We start from the raw sequence: 21,650 nt of genomic DNA on the forward strand, positions 1-21,650 counted from the left end.
AAAAAAAAACAGTAAAATTTCATAACGCTGAATTCTAATTGCTGCCACTGGGGTTTCAAGTAGTTTGTTAGCACTAACACTGAAGCATATGGACAGTTTAAATTAAAGACATTATGCAGTGCATGTACCAGGTTTTACAAGCTAGGATATGCAAAATGATACTGACAGCACCCTCATTGGCCAGTTGCTGATACCCCACATTTAAAATGTTGTGGAATTTCAGTGAATTCTCATGCAGAACTCAACTGTGAAGTTTACCCAACTACACTGCACTGGGCTAAATAACATACTCTCGAAAGGGGTATCTGGTTAGTGGTATTAAAAGTCTTTACTTTGCTTTACCCCAGAGGCACATTAGTTTTACACATTCTACAATTATTTGAGTTTTAATTCAGATACAGATCCAGCAGATTTCTACACTTTGTTTTTGCAGTCAGGTGCGAGTGTATTAACATCTAGCAGTTAAATTGCTGGTCTAGAGCATCAGATCACCTTATGTGATGTCATCAGCTGTCAGGACCGACTAGAAAAATCGTCTAATCTGGCCTTCAGTGCAGCTTTTAAAATATTACCAAAAATGGAAAGAGCTTTCTTAACAGTATCTTCCATAGCTACATATGTGTCACAGACTGAGATAGATGGATGTAAATGCAGATATAAGATTTATTCAAACAAAAGATACACAAAAGCTACTAAAACTAAAAACAAACAGGGGTAACGCAAATAACTCAAACAAGACTGGAATTATTACTTTAACACAGACAAGAACTAAGACTAGGCAAAACTAAGAATACTAGAGACTCTATGGCTGGAAATTCACTGGGATCTAAGACTTAACAAACTAAAGCAAAACTTGGAATATCTAGAACACATATCAAACAAAACAACAAACCTGAATACATGAAACTCTGAGAATTAAAGGCACAAGAAAGATACTAAGAAGACAAAAGATACTACGATACAAGGAACCAAAAAACTCAACAAGGAAACTCTCAAACAAAGGGGCTTATAAACATGAGAAGAGTGAGGAACACCTGAGACTGGAATCAAAGGGGCAGGGTTACAAACAAGACACAAGGTGATGACATTAATGGCTAGGGCGGGGCTAGGTCAGAGACAGAACACTAGCATAGCACAGTATAGCAAAGGGGAGGTAAACAAAACAAGGAAACAGAAGACAGGATCAGAAAGGACCAAAAAAGGAAACATTTAAGAAAGAAACAGGCTAAGGTGTGACAATATAATTTTTTTTATGATCCTAACTTTATCAAAAAATTGCAAAAAATAAAGACGTATTATTATATTATAAATTGCATTTTCGGCTTTTATCTGAAGGCCTAGAAAGTCTTTAGGGTTCCCCAGAGAATATCGCCAATATGGGTTAAAATCATAATCTTCGTAATGGTTTAGGGGTAGAAGACTGTAGCTGTGAAACATCACAGTACTCTTCATAAATGTAGCATGTTAAATAGTAAAATTCTGATATTTGGTGGAGTGACCCTTGAAAGGAATGAGCCAACGGAATGTGTATATAGCAGAGGGGAAGCAGCTGTGAGCAGTGAAACAAACTCACAGATGTGCTGTCAGGCATATGTGTTGCTAGCTGGCATCTAGACGTCTGCAAATGCATACAGTGCTCTAGATTTAAACAGTTCATTTTAGCGCAGTCTGGGAAAACCATTACAAGCAGCCAAGTTTGAAATGTGCACCTGGGGGTGGGGGTGGTGGTGTTTGGCCTCATTCAGAGCACTGTGGTGTGGTTTTGTGAAGGAGATTACTACCCCCAAGTCAGCAACATTCACTTCCCCACCTTCTCCATTTTCTCCATTTCATTCGGGAAGTTGTCTTAAATTTTCCTGCATAAAGCCCAGAGTGATCACTGAACTCTGAGCCTTAGAACACAAATGCAAACTCAGCTCTCTTGGGGAATAATGAGATTTGTTGGAAGTGTATTGAGAAATCCCCAAATTCTGCACAAATCTTCCAACCTGACCCAGTTTCGGAGCATTAATGTGTTTTGAGTGTAGCTGTGGTGTATTTTGGTTAGCATAGCAACTGCGGTCACACAGTTTGGGATTCAGTTAGTGAATCAATCTTCTAAATTTACAAGATTCAGCCTTTGGTAAATGCCCAGATGTATTTTTTTAGACATCTGCCCTGTATTAGTTCAAGTAGTCGACTAGTAAGGGTACATTAAAAATAGCTGATGTGAATTTGCTCTCTTACCTTGTAGCATTGCCATGCTAAGTCATGCATTTAACCATTACATAAAAAATAACTTGATAATAAAAAACTTAACATTAGGAAGGGAATTTTCTCTTTGGTACTTGGTAATTCTGGTACTTCATATTAAAACACTCTTCTTTATCTATAATGGATAGCTCTTTACCATTTTCAAGTGTAAACTGTTAGATGGGTTCACTGTACACTTCATATATTTGAATTTAATATACTATATTGGATACAAACTGCAACCCAGCTGCTTAAACTGCTACTAGTTAACCATAAACAGTTTTCAAGTGATTTCACTGTCGCAGACAGATTTCCAGTGACACGATAAAATCATTGAAGTCTTGCTAGAGTAGAGTTGCGGTCACGTCATCTCGATCGTTCAGTGTAAGTTGGTTCAGAAAAATTCTACCTTAAATACACCCTAAAAAGAGATATGCCAGCAACTTTAACAAGACTTCCTTTTTAAAACTATCTTAATATTTTATTTTCATAAACACTATAAATGGAACTAAAATACTCAATGTTTATATGTAAAATACTCAAATGTTCTATTGTACAAGTTATACACAAGTTTAATATCAAATTACTATATGTTATTATTAAAGCTATTAGAGGTATTTAAATATGTAAGTAGCTGTTTATCAGTTTATCACAGTTCCTTTGGTTAGTTCACTGTGCATTTATATTATCTTTTAAGTTACAGTATTAATATATTTAAAAGGCCGATAATTACTCATAATACAAGGAGCAGCAGCAGCAGCTTCACAAGTTCTGTTCCCATGTTTTTCCAGGCAGGACAGCGTGAGACTGAGCTGAGCTAGCTTTGTTATGCTAACTGGCTAGCGTTAGCTAGCAAGCTGTGCTACTGTGCTTCTTTGGCGGCGCTGTTCTACACAGCGCTCTGCAGCGCCTCTGGTGGTATGGCAGTATGTGAACTGTAAATGTAACTATTGCCAGGAATAGAGGGATATCACTGCCCTCAAAGACTTCAAGAATGCAATCCAGAACAGTAGAGACAGCGAAAAACTTTGCTTACTCAAGCAAAAAGCAGGAAACACTCCTTTTAATATCCTTAGTTTAAGAAAAAACATTATACATTTGTCCACATAGTGTGTACATATATAGTTTCATTCTGTTATTTGGTTTAGTTAGAAACATCTCCGAGACACATGTGCAGATATGAATTTTCTCAGGGTTCACAGAGGCTATAAAGCAAAGGATAGTCAGAAGACAGAAGGCGAGAGTGAGAAAGACAGTGGACATCTGCCTCAGTATTATGTAACTATTGAAACGGAGGACAGTGGAATTTAGATTTAAGAAACAGCATTGACGGAAACTACGTGTGAGAGTGTGTGTGAGAGAAAGGCTTGGTCGGAAAATAGAACAGAGTCTAGAAAGAAAGAAAGCCTTTGTTGGTTCCTCAGCTTCACTGAAGGCCAGATTCAGCTGTAACAATAACTGAGAGAATAGAGATTTTACGACATAATGTGGAAAAAATGATCTGATCGGTTGTCCAGTGGGTGCTGTTTATATTTTTGAGAACAAAGCCTTTATTGACTAACATTCTGAATTATTAGCATTGAGTTGAGTTTGAGGTCTAGTACATAAATGAAGCATTTAAAGAGGTGGTTTGGCCAAAAATCTAATGAATCTTTTGAAATAGTTTTGGACTGTAGGCTAATGATGTTAGCAATGTATTGAAAATGTACATTTGTTAATTAGCATGCTTAAAACACACTGAATCATTCTAAAGAGAAATTCCACTATTGTTTTTTTTTAAGTTAGTAAAGTAATTTGGAGATGTTTGATAGAAAATTGTTTATATGAAGAAGCTTAGGAACTCAAAAATACAGTGCGTGTGTGTACAAGGACTTAAAATACAATAACTACAGAAAATCTTATTTTGTCAGTAATCTGATTTACACGTTTACATGCAATTGGGTAATAAGATAATAGGAAAGCTCTGGGTTTAAATCAGTCAGACAGTAATCAGATTTCTGCGTTGCAATCAACCAATAATCTTACAGAAGCATGTGACGTTACAAACTGCCTGCCTCTGGTTTTGTAAGCATGGACCCACTAAACCAGCAAACAAGGATCTTAGTTTTTATGGTTTCTAATAGAATGCAACACTTTCCTTTGTACAGCTTACTTTGTTTCGCACCAAAGATCAGACACTGTTTAACCATCATTACAAAAATATATAAACTTTAGAGAACAGCTGTAGGTTAAGTGGTGGATAGTGGTTCTGTGTAGAATAAACATAATAAAACATAATAACAAACATAAAAAATTCCTGTTCTTTAAATCTTAATATACAAAAAAAATCTTGTGTTTTTTGTCATTTGTTTTAAGAAATTCTCATCAAAAATATTTTCAGACAACACTTGTCTAACTAGCCAATTTTGAAAGCCAATCAAATCATAGCTGTGAGTTTTGCAGCAGGTTTGTGTGAGACTTGGTCACAGGGCACTGTAGTTTGTTGTCTAGTTGCTAATTGGTAGTACAGAGATTGAGTGCACACATTCATTAAACCAGCATTGTACTCCGATACACAATTTTTTATTTTGTAACTTCAACTGACATATTTCTAGATATGTGTAAAACTAACTCTGCCTCCTGGAGAATGCAGAATAAGTCATTTAAACACCTCTAACTGGATACCCCTCTTGAAAGTACATCACTTAGCACAGCAGAGCTACCAAACACCACCAGCCACACAAATCAACAAATGATGCAGACCACATTTAACCACTACATTAATTGGTATTAAAGATCAACCAATAATTTTAAAAGACGGTCGCCAATCTGTGTTTATAGAACTTTAAAGAAACCTCATTTGATGATTTTTAAAACAAAATAATGGTTCTTTATACTCAAACTTCTCAAAACATGATCATTAATGGAACCAAATGTGGTTCTTTTATGGCTTTGCTGAAAGAAGCCTTTGTAGCTCCTTTTATTTTCTTTCTTGCATCTAACCTGTCCTTACCTGATCTAACATTAATGCATTTGATCCAGAAATCTAAGAGCTTCTATTTAGGAAGACTAAGAGTGGATGTTGGAACTGGATCTCCAGAGGGATAGTTGGTGAACACTGAATTAAGACTTTAAACTGTGTGTAATAATTCTGTTTCTGTAGAAACTCATCTGGAGACTTAATACATGCTGTGTTGTTGAGATGTTTTGTGGAGTAATGAAACCAGCAGCCTGAGATTCAATCTGTCCATAAACTTCATTATCTGAGGGGAAGCAGGGCTCTGTAATTTTCCTCAAGTGTTTTGAGAAAACAGCAAGCCTTCTTTTCCTCTTACTGTCATTAAAACCATGTTTAGGTCGAGTTTTACAGCTTCCTCAGTATGATCCTCCACTGCAGGAGGTAACGGCTCCATCCCCTCCACTCCACAGACGGGACCTGGTGTGAACTGTATACACATTCCCAGAAAAGCTTGCAGTGCTGGTGTTGTATCTGGTGAAATCGTCAGCGTGACTTTGGCTGAGCTGCATTTAGGATTCCCACAGTCCTCTGTTTGGAGTGTACCTTGACACTTAACTCAAAAAATAAGGGGTAAGGACAAGTGGTAAAATGAGATTGGGCTTTGGAATCAAGTCTTTAAATGTTTAAAAGTTGCTAAAGCTGATGCACTGATATGATAGAATATCGGATCTTGCTTATAAGTATTCTTACCTGCAAAAATATTCATACATGCCTCTGAATGGCTTACAGCACTGTCACACCAGGAGACGGACAACGGTTAAAACGTTTTAAAACAAAGACATGTTTACACGAATAGCAGTCTTTGCAATGTCATATGTTACTTTATAATATGTGTAATGCCCTGCTAAGTGCAGTTCAGCCACTTATCCAGACTCAGAGTCTCTGTAAAACGCGAAATCCACCGAAGATCCTATGTAAACTATAGTTACACACAGAGGTGAGTAGTCCAGGTCCAGATAGTAAAAAAAAACACTCCAGGGTTGGGGTGAATTTTTACTTTTAACTAGTGTAAACAGAATTGTTCTAAACATACACCTACCTATCTCAATTGTACTTCACTGGTGATGTTCCATAGACAAATTCTAACCGTTTGTTACTTTGCTCTGATTTACTGGACAAAGCATATAACACTGATGTGATATTTCCACAAATAACACAGGAAAGAACTGCTATACTGTTCCTAGCGCTGTTAGCTCCTACCTGACGAGACAATGTCACTGCCTTGCTTCAGCGCTCCCTGTGGACGGTTGTGAGCCAAGGTGGGCGAGGATTTGAATACTAATTCAAGGGATAACATAGACACAGGTGCTTTTCCTGATCGACTCGTTTTTCTAAATATTTTCTATTACTAACTACTGCAGACAATGGAGGTTGAGGAGGAGTTTCATGTGCAGCATGCATATACAACTATTTACAACTTTGCTATGCTAATATCATTCTATTAATTCCTTCTTTAATTGTCTTCTTCCAGGGTCGTTGTATGAACTTCACCCGCATCAAGTCCAGCACTCCACCTCGTTACCCCAACTACAACCACTCCACCCCCATCTACACACCCCAGAACGGCTGCAGCCCTCCTCCACCCCAGGGCCAACTACCCCCTCCACCCCGCGCTCCTCCATCATCCCCACCTCCTCTTTCCATCACTCCACCCCCACCCATCACTCCTCCTCCCTCATATTCTCCACCCCCAGCCTGGTCTCCGCCCACCTCGCCTCTTTTCTTTGCTCCGCCCTCACCCACAGGCTCTTTGCCCCCTCCCCCTCAGGCCCCACCTCCATGCAGAGCTCCACCCCCTGATCGCCCACCACCACGCCCCTCTTTCTAGGAACAGCGCTCTGATTGGAGAGCGAGGAACGAAGAGGAGGGGGGGGTGAAAACCTCTCCTAGGAGACTCAGGAAAGCAGAAACCTGAGGGCAGGAAGTTAGCAGGAGACTCCACTTCCCATATCCTCCTTCTCTTGTTTGCAGAACCACAACAGGGCTGTCTAACTGTGTGGCCTTTCACAGCCAAATAAAACGCTAAATTGCATAGACCCACCAGGGGGATCAAAGCTTCCGCTGTCTTGAAAAATGCAAGGAAATCGAGTACAAGCCTCTTTCAACCTCTAAAACTGTACAAACTGTACTCAGCACGGACTAAAGCAACATTACAGACGACACTGAACACACCAGTCAAGCCTTCACAGCTTCAAGCTTAACAGCGAACTCTCAGAAACGGACCATTACCACTCTCCCACCAGCGACCTAATGGATATTGCTTTGAAGCCACTTGCTTGGAACCTTGCATTTGCTTGAGAACATTGTGATATACTGAGATAATGGTGGTTGCAGGGAAGTACACTGATCTAAGGATGAGCACATGGATATTTACCAAATGCTGACTTCTTAAATCATCCAAATTTGACCAAAAATAAAATCCAAAGGAAGGGCCACAAAAAATGACCCATTTAAGATATGTATAGAATGGGCAGAGTTGCAATATGCGCACATATTTTCTTTCTTCTGAATTTACCAACACTTGCACCAAACTGTGCATTTCTGAACGTTCGGTGAGGAATTATTCCAAGTTTGTGCCAATGACGTAAACGTAGTGGATGATGTCAGAGTGTTGTACTTTGAGATTTTTGGCCTTAGGGTTACTTTGGTAAAGTAAATGTGTAAAGCAGCATCTACAGGAATCTTACCAAAGGAAATACTTACTTTTTTAATGCTGTGTTTACATGTTGGTATTTTCTTATGATCTGCAGCATTCAATGTTATTCTGTGCCCCACAGCAATGGGAAATTACATCTTGTCATGGTAGTAGGATAAGCTTATGGGGTGTCATATCCCACCCAGCACTATGTTGTTAAAAAGAAGTTGAAAAAGCATAAGTTTGGGTAAAAATAGAGATGGAAAAGATTAATTTACCAACTATGTACCAACTTTTAAGAGACTAATTGCACATTACTGAAGCCATGGCCTGAGGCCTGGTAAGGTTAATGTGGCATCTAGCTCCACTCACGATTGGTAAAAGGCCCAGAAACACTGATTGCACATCACTAGATGAAAGTGAAAGAAAAAAAAGCATCTTTTTCAAGATGTTTATGTTCGAACTTTTATTTTTAACGACGTGAAAAAGACACATTTTCAACTTTCACTTTCAACTTAATCTACACATATAAAATAAATCCTAATATAAATGTCTTTTCACCAGTCAACCAAAATTGAATACACTAGTTTCAACAAACACCAATGAGCTTTTTTTTTTTCAATGTGCTTTTAAACGATATAGTGCTGGCTGGGTATGTACTGTGTGTTCTGAATACACTTGAATGTTCTGAGTACACATTTCCATGGAAGTTCAGCTCGGACATTAGCTATAAGCATTTACATAGACACTGCCTGGCCAAAAAAAGCCACCAAAAAGGTCAAACACTCTAGTATTTCATAGTTCCAAAAAGCTTCTGCAATGTCACAAGATTTATATTAATCCTGTGTTGCATTCATTTTTCACCAAGATCTTTCAGCATTGATGATGGTAGAGTCTGACCACTGCACAAAGTCTTCTGAAGCACATCCCAAAGATTCTCAATGAGGTTAAGATCTGGACTCTGTGGTGAACAATCCATGTGTGAAAATGATGATCTCATGCTCCCTGAATCACTCTTTCACAATTCCAGCCCTATGAATCCTGACATTGTAATATTGTAATATTCCTGTGTCACCAGGGAATAAAAAATCCATTGATGGAATAACCGGGTCTATATTCAGTATATTCAGGTAATCAGCTGACCTCATTCTTTCAGCACATACTGTTGCTGAACCTAGACCTGACCAACTGCAGCAATCCCAGATCATTTACTTATTTAAATCCAGGTGGAAACTTTTTTTTTTGGCAAGGCAGTGTACATGCGAACAACAACTTTATACCACACTCGTAAAAAATAAAGGTGTTACAAAGGTTACAATTAAAGAAATTAAGGGAATCATTTTTGGTTCCCTAAACAAACATTGTTGTAAAAGTGGGTTTGAAGAAATGGTTTTGAAGAGTAGATGTAATGGTTCATTATCAATGTAAATGTTCTTCACTCTCCAATCTCTAATTGAACCAAAAATGGTTCTTCTATGGCATTATTTAAACAACCCTTTGTAGCACTTTTCCAATAAATACACAAATTTCAGTACTGCTGCAGGCAAAAGTCAGAAAAAATTATGGTAAATGGTATATGGCTGACCGATATAGTACTACTCCAATGAAAAATATGGAATTTACATTTGCCGACTGCATGGAACTTCAATTTCAAACGTGGAAGGCCAGTGTCTAGCACGTAAAAAAAAATTACCAACCTGTGCTGAACACCAAACCTCTAGGACCAGAACTGAGGATCCCTGGTCTACCAACCCACAGTGCAGTGTGAACACAGCCTTAGTCAGTTGTGCTGGTGCAATAGTGCTCTCTTTAATCACTGAACTGACTGTGCCTGTTAGAGAAAATGGGGAAATTGAGAGCTGTGGTCCCTTTACACATGCACTTTTACCCAGGAATGTAATGGTGTCTCAACAGAAGGGAAATAGTGTGAATACAGTGTTGGTACACACTTCCTGGGATGTTACCAGGAGGCTCATGTTTAATCAGAAGCCAATACATGACTATGAAAGACAGTGACGTCTAGATCACAGCCAACAAACATTGGAAGAGTGTTTAGCACACATGTTTAATGAAGGAGCTGTTCATGTTATGTCCCAGCAAATAACATTTACGGTCTTAATGTGTGTAAGACCAAACATTTCCAGTTAAGAGATCCCACTAATATCCCAAGTTTTAAGTGGGAGAGGGGGTTTCAAAAGCTGGTCAGACCTGAAAAGGTAACCATGCACAGGTTCCTTGAGCTATCAATGCAAAGATATACTTAACACCTGACATTGCACAATCCATATTTGTAAAGGTGTACATTTACCTATGTTTTGCATACTTTTATACATGTATTATGTATAAATATAAGTATCTCTTTCCTTTTTTGATTTGATATCAGATAAGTGATATATTTTTTTTGTTTTGTTTTGTTTTCTTAGCTGTCAGATTGAGGTGTTTGGTTTTGGAGTGCATTAAGCTAGAAGCTTGGTGGTGGAGCAGTAAGTTTCTAATGGAATTTACTTCCACGCTTGAGATGTTCAGTAGATTACATTGAAACTGAGCATTCAGATTATCTTCATTAGTCTTGCATACTGTTTCATTATGTCTTTAGGACACTAGGGGTGTAGAAGTACACAAAATTCATGATTCAGATCAGGGTTTTGACATCACAGTTCGCATCCAGTTCGCATCAAGTTCGATACAGTAAAGTAAAAATCTCTCTCCACAGGCATAAAAGGCATAAAAATAACCTAGATTTAGATACAGTCATAGCATGTTCAATGTTGTTCTGCACACACACTATAGATCTGTCCATCAACTCAGGCTCATTTATCTTATCCATCATGATTTTAGAATTTGAAATAAAATGTAAAAAAGCAATTGGAACACTGAGTGATTAAGAATTAACCTCCACATTTTATATTTCTCTTTGCTATTTGGGGTAGTTGGCACCTGACTACTGTAAAAACAAAAAATAATCTTTTTTTTACATGATGTAGTTTCTTAGAAAAATTATGTCCACACATTATTTCAATAGAACACAACAAAGTCGTAATCAGTAATGATGTGCAGCAGCATTTTTTTTCTGAGTGCAAAACAAAAGTAGAAATAACAATTGTGCCCCTCTTATTTAAAGTGCTGCTTCAACACGAAAAAATTACAAAGGAAAAAACATTTACTAAACGTTTACTATATTTACTGTTCATTTAAATTTCTGAATAAATTCGAAACTGTAACATGTTAAACTCTTCTGTCACCACTTGGTGACAGTATAATAGCCTGATAAGAGGACACCAGGCCCTTGTCGAGCTAAATTTTGTTTTGTGGTCTAGACAACACAAAATGTAACGTCCACATGTGGATGCCAGGTCCTTAAAAAGATTAACAAATATGAGGAACTAAAGAAAATAGAAAGTCAACAAAAGCCCCACAGTGCGATTCAAATACATAGTTTGTACTACGTTCCATTTTTCTCAGAAGTTAAATGCTGGAGCTGGGACTCACATTACATCAAAATTGACAGCATTCCACTTAAAGGAGAAATCTGGTATGAAACGGACCCAACAGACTTACAATGCAAGCAATGGGGGCATAGAGCTTTCCATGCAAAGTAATTGCTATTTTTACACCATTAACAAGCTCAAAGTAGCTCCATCTTTCATTGGTAGAATTCTGAGCGCCCTAATATTTGAAATGAGGCACTGAGAGCTTTGAAAGTGCACACATAGTTTATTATTAAAAACACTGTTTATGCACACATCTAAAAATAGGGGAGCAGATTGCAAAATTAATTCTGTGGAAATGCACAAATATTATAGATATATTTTCTGTAACAGCTAGAATTCATGCATTTCCACTAAATTAATTTTGCAATCTGTTCCCCTGTCCCACCTATTTGTTTAAGTTGTACCTGTTTCACCCCAAGTCCATTTCTCCTTTAAACATTCCAAGAATTGAACACTGTTTAAAACACTTCACTTAATCAAACCAAAATAGGTACACATAATACACAAAATGATACACAAAGAGTTGGAAGTGTTTATAAAAGTTTTTAACTTGGAACTCAGAAATTCTGACATCTGAGTTTAAATGGAATGCAGTATTACTTGCAATCATATTACAGCATTAAGGCTCCTGAAAGGAACTCTCACTTGTAAAATTTGGTTCTGCGTTACATTCATTGACCTCATTCACAATGTGGACACTTCATCTATAGCTTTTCACGTATCGTACGACTCAATACAACTGTGTGCACAAAACCATTACGATCTGGTACAAATACGTGTACTGTTACACCCCTAGAGAACACTGACCTAGAATATCTGCAAGAGACGATTATGAGTAGCTGTTTGCTTGCCAACAAAAACGTGTTCTGGCCAAGGACTAATAAAATTGCCAGAAGTGCGTGTTTGTTTGTTTTTTATGTACCTGTTGTATATAAATCACTTCACAGTTTGACATAATGTGTAATAATCCTTTGTTCTTGTGTTTTTTTTAGCGTTTTCAGCATATTCAACTCCTAAGTTATTATGTGCCAAGACAGCATCTGTATGACATGTACTGCCTGTTCTTCATGCTAAATCAGCAGTTTTCCATGCTGGCAGATTGAAAGGAATCTTAGACAAATCACTGTCTCAACCGGATTAGGACAGCAGGCATCTTTTGGCTACTTTGCTTTTTACTTGTGTTTTGCATCACTCACTAAAATATTGGTAAATAAGAACAGGAGTTTGTCTATTTCTTTTTCAATGTATGTGTATGTGTAAATTTCATCTATGTGTAAATCTGTAGTGCTTATACAGTATACACTATGGAAACATAGGGCATGACTAGACTAGACTATCAATGTCTGGGAAACTGAGCCTTAATTTGCTAATGTTTGTGGACACAACAGATACACAGTAAAGATACACACAGTTTTTCTAGTCACTGTAGAGAAAAACATATTGCCAATAAAGAAACCCTTCACCCCTAATACCAGGCTGAGCTGCAGAGCAGTACTTTGGAATGAGTTCATTATGATCATTCATTATCCTGGCCTCACAAATGCTGTTGCTGCTAAATTCAATAAAATTCTCACAGCAATGCTCCAAAATGTTGTAAAAAGCTTTCTCTGGATAATAGAGACAGTTACTTTAATAAAGAAACAGGACAAACTTGAACCATAAAGCTATGTTTCTCTCAGTTTCTTTAAAACTGTTCAGTCAGAAAATAAATAACGTTAATGCTAATTAGCAAACTAAAGCTAACCCAAATGCTCATTACCAAAAGCTAGCATGCTAGCTAATATGTCTATTTGCCATTTTGTTGTGTTATTTTGTAGTCCCTAAATTCAAACACAGTAATACAGAGGAAGAGAGTGTTATCTTCTTTAAGGCAGAATCATTTTGTAAGCTAAGATTCAGCTGTTAGATATCTCAGTACAGCTAGCTGGCAAGCTAACTGATTTGCAAAATGGAATGTAATAAAGTATAATCACTGTTGCACTCCTGTTTTTTTGTAGATTTCTACTGTACTTGAAAATTTCTGTTACATAATACTATTTCATATTTTTAATCCCTACAGTTTACGCAAAACTACATTTTCAAACTGATTTTCATCAAATTTTATGTGACAGACTAGCGTGAGAAAAGTAAGTGAAAGAGAGCTGACTGAGAGCAAACATAATAAAGAAATTAGGTAAACAGAGCTTAGCCTACCCTGCGTTTACACTGGCAGGCAACAAGTCACTCATACCGCCTCAAGTTTTTCTCTTGTGAGCGGGGTGTACTGGCAATCTGTGCGTTCTGGAAAAGTCATCTGTTGTCGCTCTGCAACAACCAAAATTTAGAATCTAACAACAAACAACAGCAGGGGGCGCTAATACAATCATATAGGCCTAAAAGCCAACAAAGACCAATATGTGAATGGTTAAGGCTCAATTCCACCAAATGCGTATGTGCATTATTTTTGAGCTCCGGTGCAGTCAGTGTTTGTACTACTACTGGTCACAGCTGTGGTGCTCTGAAGCCTCGGCAGCAGAGCTTTTAACGGTACGTGTCCACTAGCATTTTAACCTCAGCGTATTCATTTCAATGGAGAGAGCCGCTGCATGCTGCGGTGTATGCTGGGTTGCATGTCAAATGTAGCCTCGCAGTCCCGCGAAAAGGTTCAACAGAGCTCAACTTTATGTAAATACATTCCACCATGCCAGATCTCTAGTCATATTCCCATTACCAATAAAATGGAAGAAATGACATTAAAATAAATTTTAAAAATATTTAAATTACATAAAATAACTGCACTATAATCTAAGTGAAGCATTGTTACAAAACAGTACAAAAATGTATTGTAACTTGTAATTTAATTGACTACACACAGCAAATTTGCCACTGTGATATTAACAAAGTGTTAAATTAAAAATAAAATAAAAAGGTTATTATACAAGCTTATGATAGCCATAAGATATCCTATATGCCATATAAGGCATTATATATGCATTCATTCTGCATTATGAATACAGGATTTAAAGGAAGTGTTACCAGAGTGTTTATGTAGTTGTCATGTAGTCTTCTAAACAGTGTCTTACAGTAAATTATTACCATATGTTGGCTTAAATAAATTAAACAAAAACTTAAAAAAAAAAAACAATTAGATCAATTTTAATTTCTGTCATTTATTCGATTGAGAAGATGAACAACCTGCTGCTCAGATTTTCCAAGTTTCTTTCTTGGATCTGGCACTAAAACCGAGACTCAGCAGGACCTCCAAGATTACAGCCAAGGCATGTAATACCTAGTGAGGGAAAACACAGTTAGCTCATACAGTTCATAGACAGCCACACCTCATCCCTGAATCCCAACCAATGCAGCACAGTGGCTCAGAATCCAAAAGACACAAACCTAAGGTCCAGACCTCAGTCAAACAAACCAGGACAACCAAAAACCCAACCACAGTCTATTTAGCACCACAGTTAAGCATTAGCTGGTTCCAAAGACCGGACATACTTCCAACATCAACGTTCTTACATAGACAGATGATTCAGTATCCCCAGAAGGACAGCTAGCCCAGTAAGAGACGAACAGCAGTAGTAGCACATTCTGACACTTCTAGCATTCAGGCAACAACAGGTGTTCCACACCAACAAGAACTTAGAGTCTTTTGAAAGCTAAGCAGAACCAGTAAGTCGGAAACTCTGAAAACAGTAAAGCTGTTGGATGTTTAACAGCCCTAGGTGACCTGTTACGAAAGCACTTTCTGAATTACAGGACTGCAGACTTTCCAGATAATAGATAACAGATCCAGTGAAGCAGTGCTAACGGCTAATGATGGGAAATGACTGGAGAATAAGGCTTGGACAAAATGCTGAGAAATGCCAATGACGTCAAATCCATAAAACTGTTTTCAAAGGAAAAGAAATGCTTTACATTAACTGGAACTGCTAGAGATATTGACTCATACAAGAATCATTATGTAAAAAAAAATAAACACTGACCTGTGAAAAAATCAGCAGCATCCAAATTGATGAGGTGGTTTCTCAGGGGATGATGGCTTGGCAATGCCCATATATGTATAAGTTGTGAGCTTTTATCTTTTGAGAGAGACTGAACACTGGCCAACATGCTCATGGCAAGGCGACGTGAATTACTGAGGCAAAGTGTCATGTTTGTACATAAGACGAGTGCAAAAGAGATATAGTCTTTTAATCTCAATAAAATTTTGCAAATACAGGTGCATCATTTAATATAATTGAAAATAGAGTGATCTATTTGAAGTGTTTGTTTCTTTTATTGTTGTTGATTATGGCTTACAGCCAATAAAAACCCAAAAGTCAGTATCTTAGAAAAGTAGAATATTATATAAGACCAATTGGTACCCCTGGTATCATGTGCAGTGTGCCAAGTCCTGGAATTCGCATCTCCATAAAACTTGTCTGCAGAGAGAAGCATGAAGTACTGGAAGATTTTTGGGGAAAACAATTCACTGACGTTGGACTTGATATAACACAGCAGACCAACACCAGCAGATGACAAGTCTCTCCAAACCATCACTGATTGTGGGAAATTTTACACTAGACCTCAAGTAGCTTGTCTCTCCACTCTTCCTCCAGACTCTGGTCCCTTGATTTCCAAATAAAATGCTACATTTTTTCATGGTCAGTGATGGTTTGGAGAGTCAGTGCAGTGTTTTTCCTGCACTGTTTTTCCTTTTCCTATAGCACTTCATGCTTCCCTCTGCTGACAACTTTTATGATGATGCAGATTTCATTTTTCAGCACAACTTGGCACACTGCCTACACTGAAATAAAGTAATTTTTTTGAGATGCCCGTGTAGGTAAATGAACATATAAATTGGTTAAAGTCTTTGGCAGAGGCCCCAAAGGCAGCCCAGGTCTGGTCCCTTCTGTTCCCAAGCAGAACCTTCCAACTGGGCGAATTGTGGGATCATCCTGAAAGTGGCGTGGAGCAAAGAGGGGAAAATACAACGTTACATCTGGAAGCAGCAAAGGATAACGAGTGAGTCACGGCTTTTAAAAGCAGGTGGAAGCTTGTGATTGGTTGAGAGATTAAATGATGTAGCATGACGTCTCCTGGTAGAACTTTAACAAGCCTTTGTGAGCTGTGGATAGAGCAGAGGGTGATCATGATCGTGACGGGAGGTTTCTGGCTAGAATTGACCATTACAAACAGACAAGTGACTCCGACAGCTCATCCACATTCAATACAAATGGCCGTTGTTTGTGTGAAGAACATTTTAAAGCTTTAAACAAGTCAAAAAGGTTCTTTTTCCAGTGCCCCTTTACAAACACAGTCCCTATGGAGCCAAAAGTTGTTGGTTAATGGTATCGCTCAAAGAAGCCATTGTAGCACTTATTTTTAAGACTGTAGTTCTTTCAAAAAAAAAAAAGGTTGATACTGGGAGCTTGTTAGTGAGGTAATAATGCACACATGGCAATGCAATGAATTATGTCACATGCAGTACTGTAACGGAATGAGCACTCTCGGAAAGAATTAGAGCGGCTTCAGAAGGCAGGAAATGTCGATAGGCTCTGGGATACTCGTGCCAAACAAGCTGTTCATGACAACGGAGGAAGCTGATCGGGATGATATGCTTGTGTATCTGTGTGTACGTTTATGATTAGCACCACAGCTAATAGATTAAATAATACCATTTTAAACACCACTGTAGGTTATAGCACTGCCATGTTTTAAACTGCTGGTTCAGATGGATGTAAGGGTCAGTACTACCGACAGAGCAGAAGAAGGCTGTAACTCTTCAGTCTGAGCACCGGACCCCCCACTTCTTCACCCCCGCAATATTCAATTATGTTGAATACTTATGTCACGATACACTATGAAGAGAGTCTTCATGTGTAAATCCAGCTGATAAAGAAGGTCTGGTAAGCAGAACAACAAACCAATCAGCATGTAAACCACACCCACAAAGTCCACCTACAGGTAGACCAATCAGGATGTAAAGCAGATGCTGAGGTGTATAGTGTGCAGAGGTCACCAACTTACTGCAGAGTCAGTAATTACAAACCTTTAAATTTCGGATGGCATACAGATTAGATAAAGATCAGTAGAGTGTAGAGAGCTTCATGGAATGGGTTTCCATGGCCGAGCAGCTCCATCCAAACCTTAAATCAACAAGCCATGTGTAATGCAAATTGCTGGATGTAGTGATGTAAAGCATGCTACCACTGGACTCTAGAGCAGTGGAGATGGGTTCTCTTCAAGTGATGTAACATGATTACTTGTCTACCAGGACAAGGGTACAGGTCTGGATACATTGTGCCAAGTGTAATGTTTGGTGGAGGGGGATTATGTTGTAGGGTCTTTTTTCAGGAGTTGGGCTCGCTTCTTTAGTTTGCCAGACAGATAAGCGTGTTACATTACTTCCATGAAGTTCTTTACGCTCTACTGTTCTTGAGCTAATCTGAATGCCATCCGAAATTTGGAGCTCTTTAGTGACTGACTCTGCAGTAAGTTGGTGACCTCTGCACACTATGCACCTCATCATCTGCTTTACATCCTGATTGGTCTATGTTTGTGCTTAAAAGATCTGTAAGTGGGCTCTGTGGGTGTGGGTTACATGTTGATTTGTTTGTTGTTGTGCTTACAAGATATATACTTTATATGTATCTATGTGAAGTCCAATGAAAATTTCCCCTTTTGGTACAATAAAGTATATCTTAATCTTAATCTCTCTTAATCATAATCTTACAAGACCTATCAATGTTCTTCTGGTGACTGGGTTTGCCAGTTGCCAGGACAAAGGTACTGGTATGGATACATTGTGTACAAGTGTAAAATTTGGTGGAGGGGGGATTATTCTGTAGGGTTTTTTTTAGGAGTTGGGCTCAGTCCCTTAGTTCCAGTAAAATGAATTCTTAATGCTTCATCATACCAAGAGATTTTGTATAATGTCCTGCTCCCAACTTTGCAGCAACAGTCCTGATCTCAACCTGATAGAACCCCTTTTCTGATGAATTAGAGAGAAGACTTCAAACCAGGCCTTCTTCTCCAACATCAGCGTCTGATCTCACAAATGCACTTCTGGAAAAACACACTCCTAGTTTGATGACTAACAATGATCAAAGAAAAATCTGGGAAAAATGTGTTTTTGTGGAGTATCTCATGTTTTCAACATTGGTATAAAACCTTACAGAAAATCTTTAGGCAAATCTCAAAACAACAGTACAGCAAGATGGGCTAAATACCTCAGATAACTAGAAGTATTTTGCAAGAAAGTATGAGAGAACTAAAAGACTGTTACCTGCTACAAGAAACATTTACGAGCTGTATTATGTTAACCATAAGGCCGTACTGAAATTTCCTTTGATTGCGAAGCTTTAACAGGCACTCCACCTTTTTCTCAGGACCTCAAGGGACCATTACAGCATTCGAGTCTGGAAGTGCTCAATGTCCTTAGGTAAATATAAGAGATCAGTCTCAGGCAGCCTGAACCTCATTCATCTTGCTAACACCTTCAGCTCTGCAGCTAATGTCGATGACTTCCTCTGGGTAACGTTCTGCTCTGCTCCGACAGTCACTGTGGCAACGCAGTAAAGTACATTTTCCAGACCCCTACTTTACTGACCTCAGTTTCATGTTGAGCAGAAATGGAGATCTGCCTCGTTAATGGTTTTTGCCACTGACAAACGTAAATGTGGCTGTCATCGACCATCACTGTAATCAGGGTTTCTATATAAATGGCTCAACTGAGGCTAAACTGAAACAAAGCAAAGCCCACAAATAAGAAACAATGGCTGCTGAACCTCATGAACTTTATAAACTCTTTAGAGACTTGCAGTGAGCTCAGGCTTGGCCACAAAATGTGCAATGTGGAGCACATGGTGGGTGGTGAATACCAGTGTTGTGGGGAATAAAAAAATCTGTCACTAGCTGAAGAGATTTTCTCTTGCTGAAAGCTGTGCTTTAGTTAAAATATTACACATCAAGTGTTCCCCAGGTTGCTGTCCCGCCTATCAGCTACCTCCATGCCAAGGTACTTGAATCCAAGCTGAAAATAAACTGCACAAGTCATCAGCGTTGTTTGACCCACTTTTGTCTGCAGGAGCATCTTCTGCACTTTGACAAATTTAGCGAGATTATAAATGAGATGAGAATGAGATTTTAAGAAGTTTATGTTACGCTAACCAAACCGAACATAACTCTTGAAACAAAGCTTTAAAATCCACAAAGCAACAACAGAAAGGACATTGTTTTCTGGCTTTCAAAAGTACTTATGTTTTTAGTGGTCAAGAGTGTTTAAATCTTATATCCCAAAGCAGTGTTTTGCAGTGTCTCATGCTACTGCTAGAACTACTAGACCAGGGGCGGCAATAGGCGGCCTATAATAAACTATAACGAATGATGATGAAAAAATAAATAAAATGCTTCTCTGATGAGCTTTTTTTTTTTACATTTCTCCCCTGTCTCTTTGTCGCACTCAGCGTGACTTTAGTTTCAACACGGGTTTGATCCTGTGTGTGTTTATTTATTTATTTTTTCCTTTCTTTTTGGTTTTATCTGCTTTAAAATGAACTGTTCTGCAATTGGGTTCAACAACCCTCTGGGCTGCAGAGCTACTAGTCTGTAGCACCTCATCCCATTACACGAAATATACAAAATATGTCTTCACTTTTGAAAGATGTTTTAAGAGAATAATGATTGATGATAGCAGCAAATATGCATGCTAAATGAAAGTTTGATTTTTCACAGTGCATCTAGTGATGCTGAAGCTTCAGTGGTTTCAGTGGGTGGTGGGATCGATTACCACTCTGAGATTTTGGTCACTGGTCTGTGAGGAGTTATATATATTGCTCCGTTTCCTTGTGACCAATGACCCTCTAAGACACTGACCAAGATGAAGCAAATAAAATGGATTGATGGATTGATGAACGGACAACGTGTCTACTTCAGACCAGTTGTTTTTTGCTCACATGCCTTTAAAATATAGATATTGTTGTGCAAGCAACACTGCACAGTAGAATAGTGTACTACACTCTTGACTTCGCTAAACTGTCATGCATTTTGTTATCATATGGTGGGGTGTCAAATCGTAATGTATGGCATCAAATCAATGTCGAAAGTGTTTCTGGCCCCTGACTTTTGACACTGATGTGACGCCATAATAATAAATCAAAATAAAATTTGTGGTTAAGATTGATATCTCAGTCTTATCAGGATTTTGGTTTGCCTTTCTTACCAGCATATGAGTGTATTATCTCTTACAGACTCGTCAAGATCTCGTCTTTAACCTCTTTAACCTTTAGGAACAAGAAGACATGTTAATCTTTGCAAATGTTATGAACAAGGTACAAGGTGTGCCAAACATTTATTAGTTAAAATCTTTGGCATAGAGCTCATCTTTGGCCCAGGTTTTGCTACATCTGGACATAGCAGATCCTGCTACACATAGAAGGCATGGAAAAATGTGTGTGACCAAACTGGTGGTGGAACAGCTGTAAATAACTTTAAACACTTGGCACTTATAGCCTTCCTCAGTCATTTGGGCATTAGTTTGCTCACATATTAAATTTAAATGCATTTTATTTCATTATTCATCAAATCTTTGTTCAGTCCAAAGCTGCTAGATAAACAGTTCTTTAAGCATCAAAAACCTGAGGCACAGTACTAATCCTTAAAGTCTTTCTGTGGAACATTTTCTGATACGCCGAACGGTAAGGGTCAAAGAGGTCTTGAAATACAAGCTTTTGCAAGACAGACAGTCAACTATCAAAAGTAATCCTCTTTTAAAGGGCAATCAGAGAAAAAGCTGCCCCAGAAAAATAACAATCTTAATAGGCTAATTGAAACCATTCTTTTTCTTGGAAGGCCGGATACACTGCCAACCTTCTCCAAAGTCTGTAAAATTCAGGCTTCATCCACCATCAGCCAGGGAGGGAGAGCAGGGCCTCGGGGGAAACGTAAGCAGCTGGTGAAAACAGGCTGCAAAAAGCACTTTCCATCCTGATGATACTAACTTAAAACATATCAACATCATGTGACATTACCTCAGTAGTGCCGCTGCTGAAGGCTAAGACCCTGTGAAGCTGGAAATGATGGGGAGATTAGGCAATACAGAGCCCCTCACCTCGACTCGCTGTCCGGCTGTGTTGTTTTTCCTCAGACACGTGGCTGTAGAGGCAGTGATCCAGGGATTTTGCAATCAGTTTAAAAGATGTAGAGGAAAACAGGGGGATCTGAAAGAATGGCTCTGAGAAAAAGAAATCAAGTGCAAAAGTTTCTGCACTCATGGACAAATGAGATTTATTCATTTTTATTAAAATTTCAGATTTAAATGTAATTTTTA

At 38.4% G+C, this 21,650-nt stretch overlaps 1 protein-coding gene across 2 annotated transcripts in view; it reads left to right on the forward strand.

Annotated features, from left to right (window-relative positions):
• The window catches only part of antxr1a (ANTXR cell adhesion molecule 1a), a 72,530-nt gene extending 59,705 nt beyond the window's left edge, over positions 1 to 12,825 (forward strand). For both annotated transcript variants that reach the window (XM_015601706.3, XM_022671120.2), the window contains exon 18: positions 6,702 to 12,825. In XM_015601706.3, the coding sequence (XP_015457192.2) occupies positions 6,702 to 7,058 (357 nt within the window). In that variant the 3' untranslated portion in view covers positions 7,059 to 12,825. The remainder of the gene's footprint in view (positions 1 to 6,701) is intronic.
• Positions 12,826 to 21,650: the final 8,825 nt, after the last annotated feature.

Source organism: Astyanax mexicanus, chromosome 12, assembly GCF_023375975.1.
Source record: "Astyanax mexicanus isolate ESR-SI-001 chromosome 12, AstMex3_surface, whole genome shotgun sequence".
Lineage (NCBI taxonomy): Eukaryota > Metazoa > Chordata > Actinopteri > Characiformes > Acestrorhamphidae > Astyanax > Astyanax mexicanus.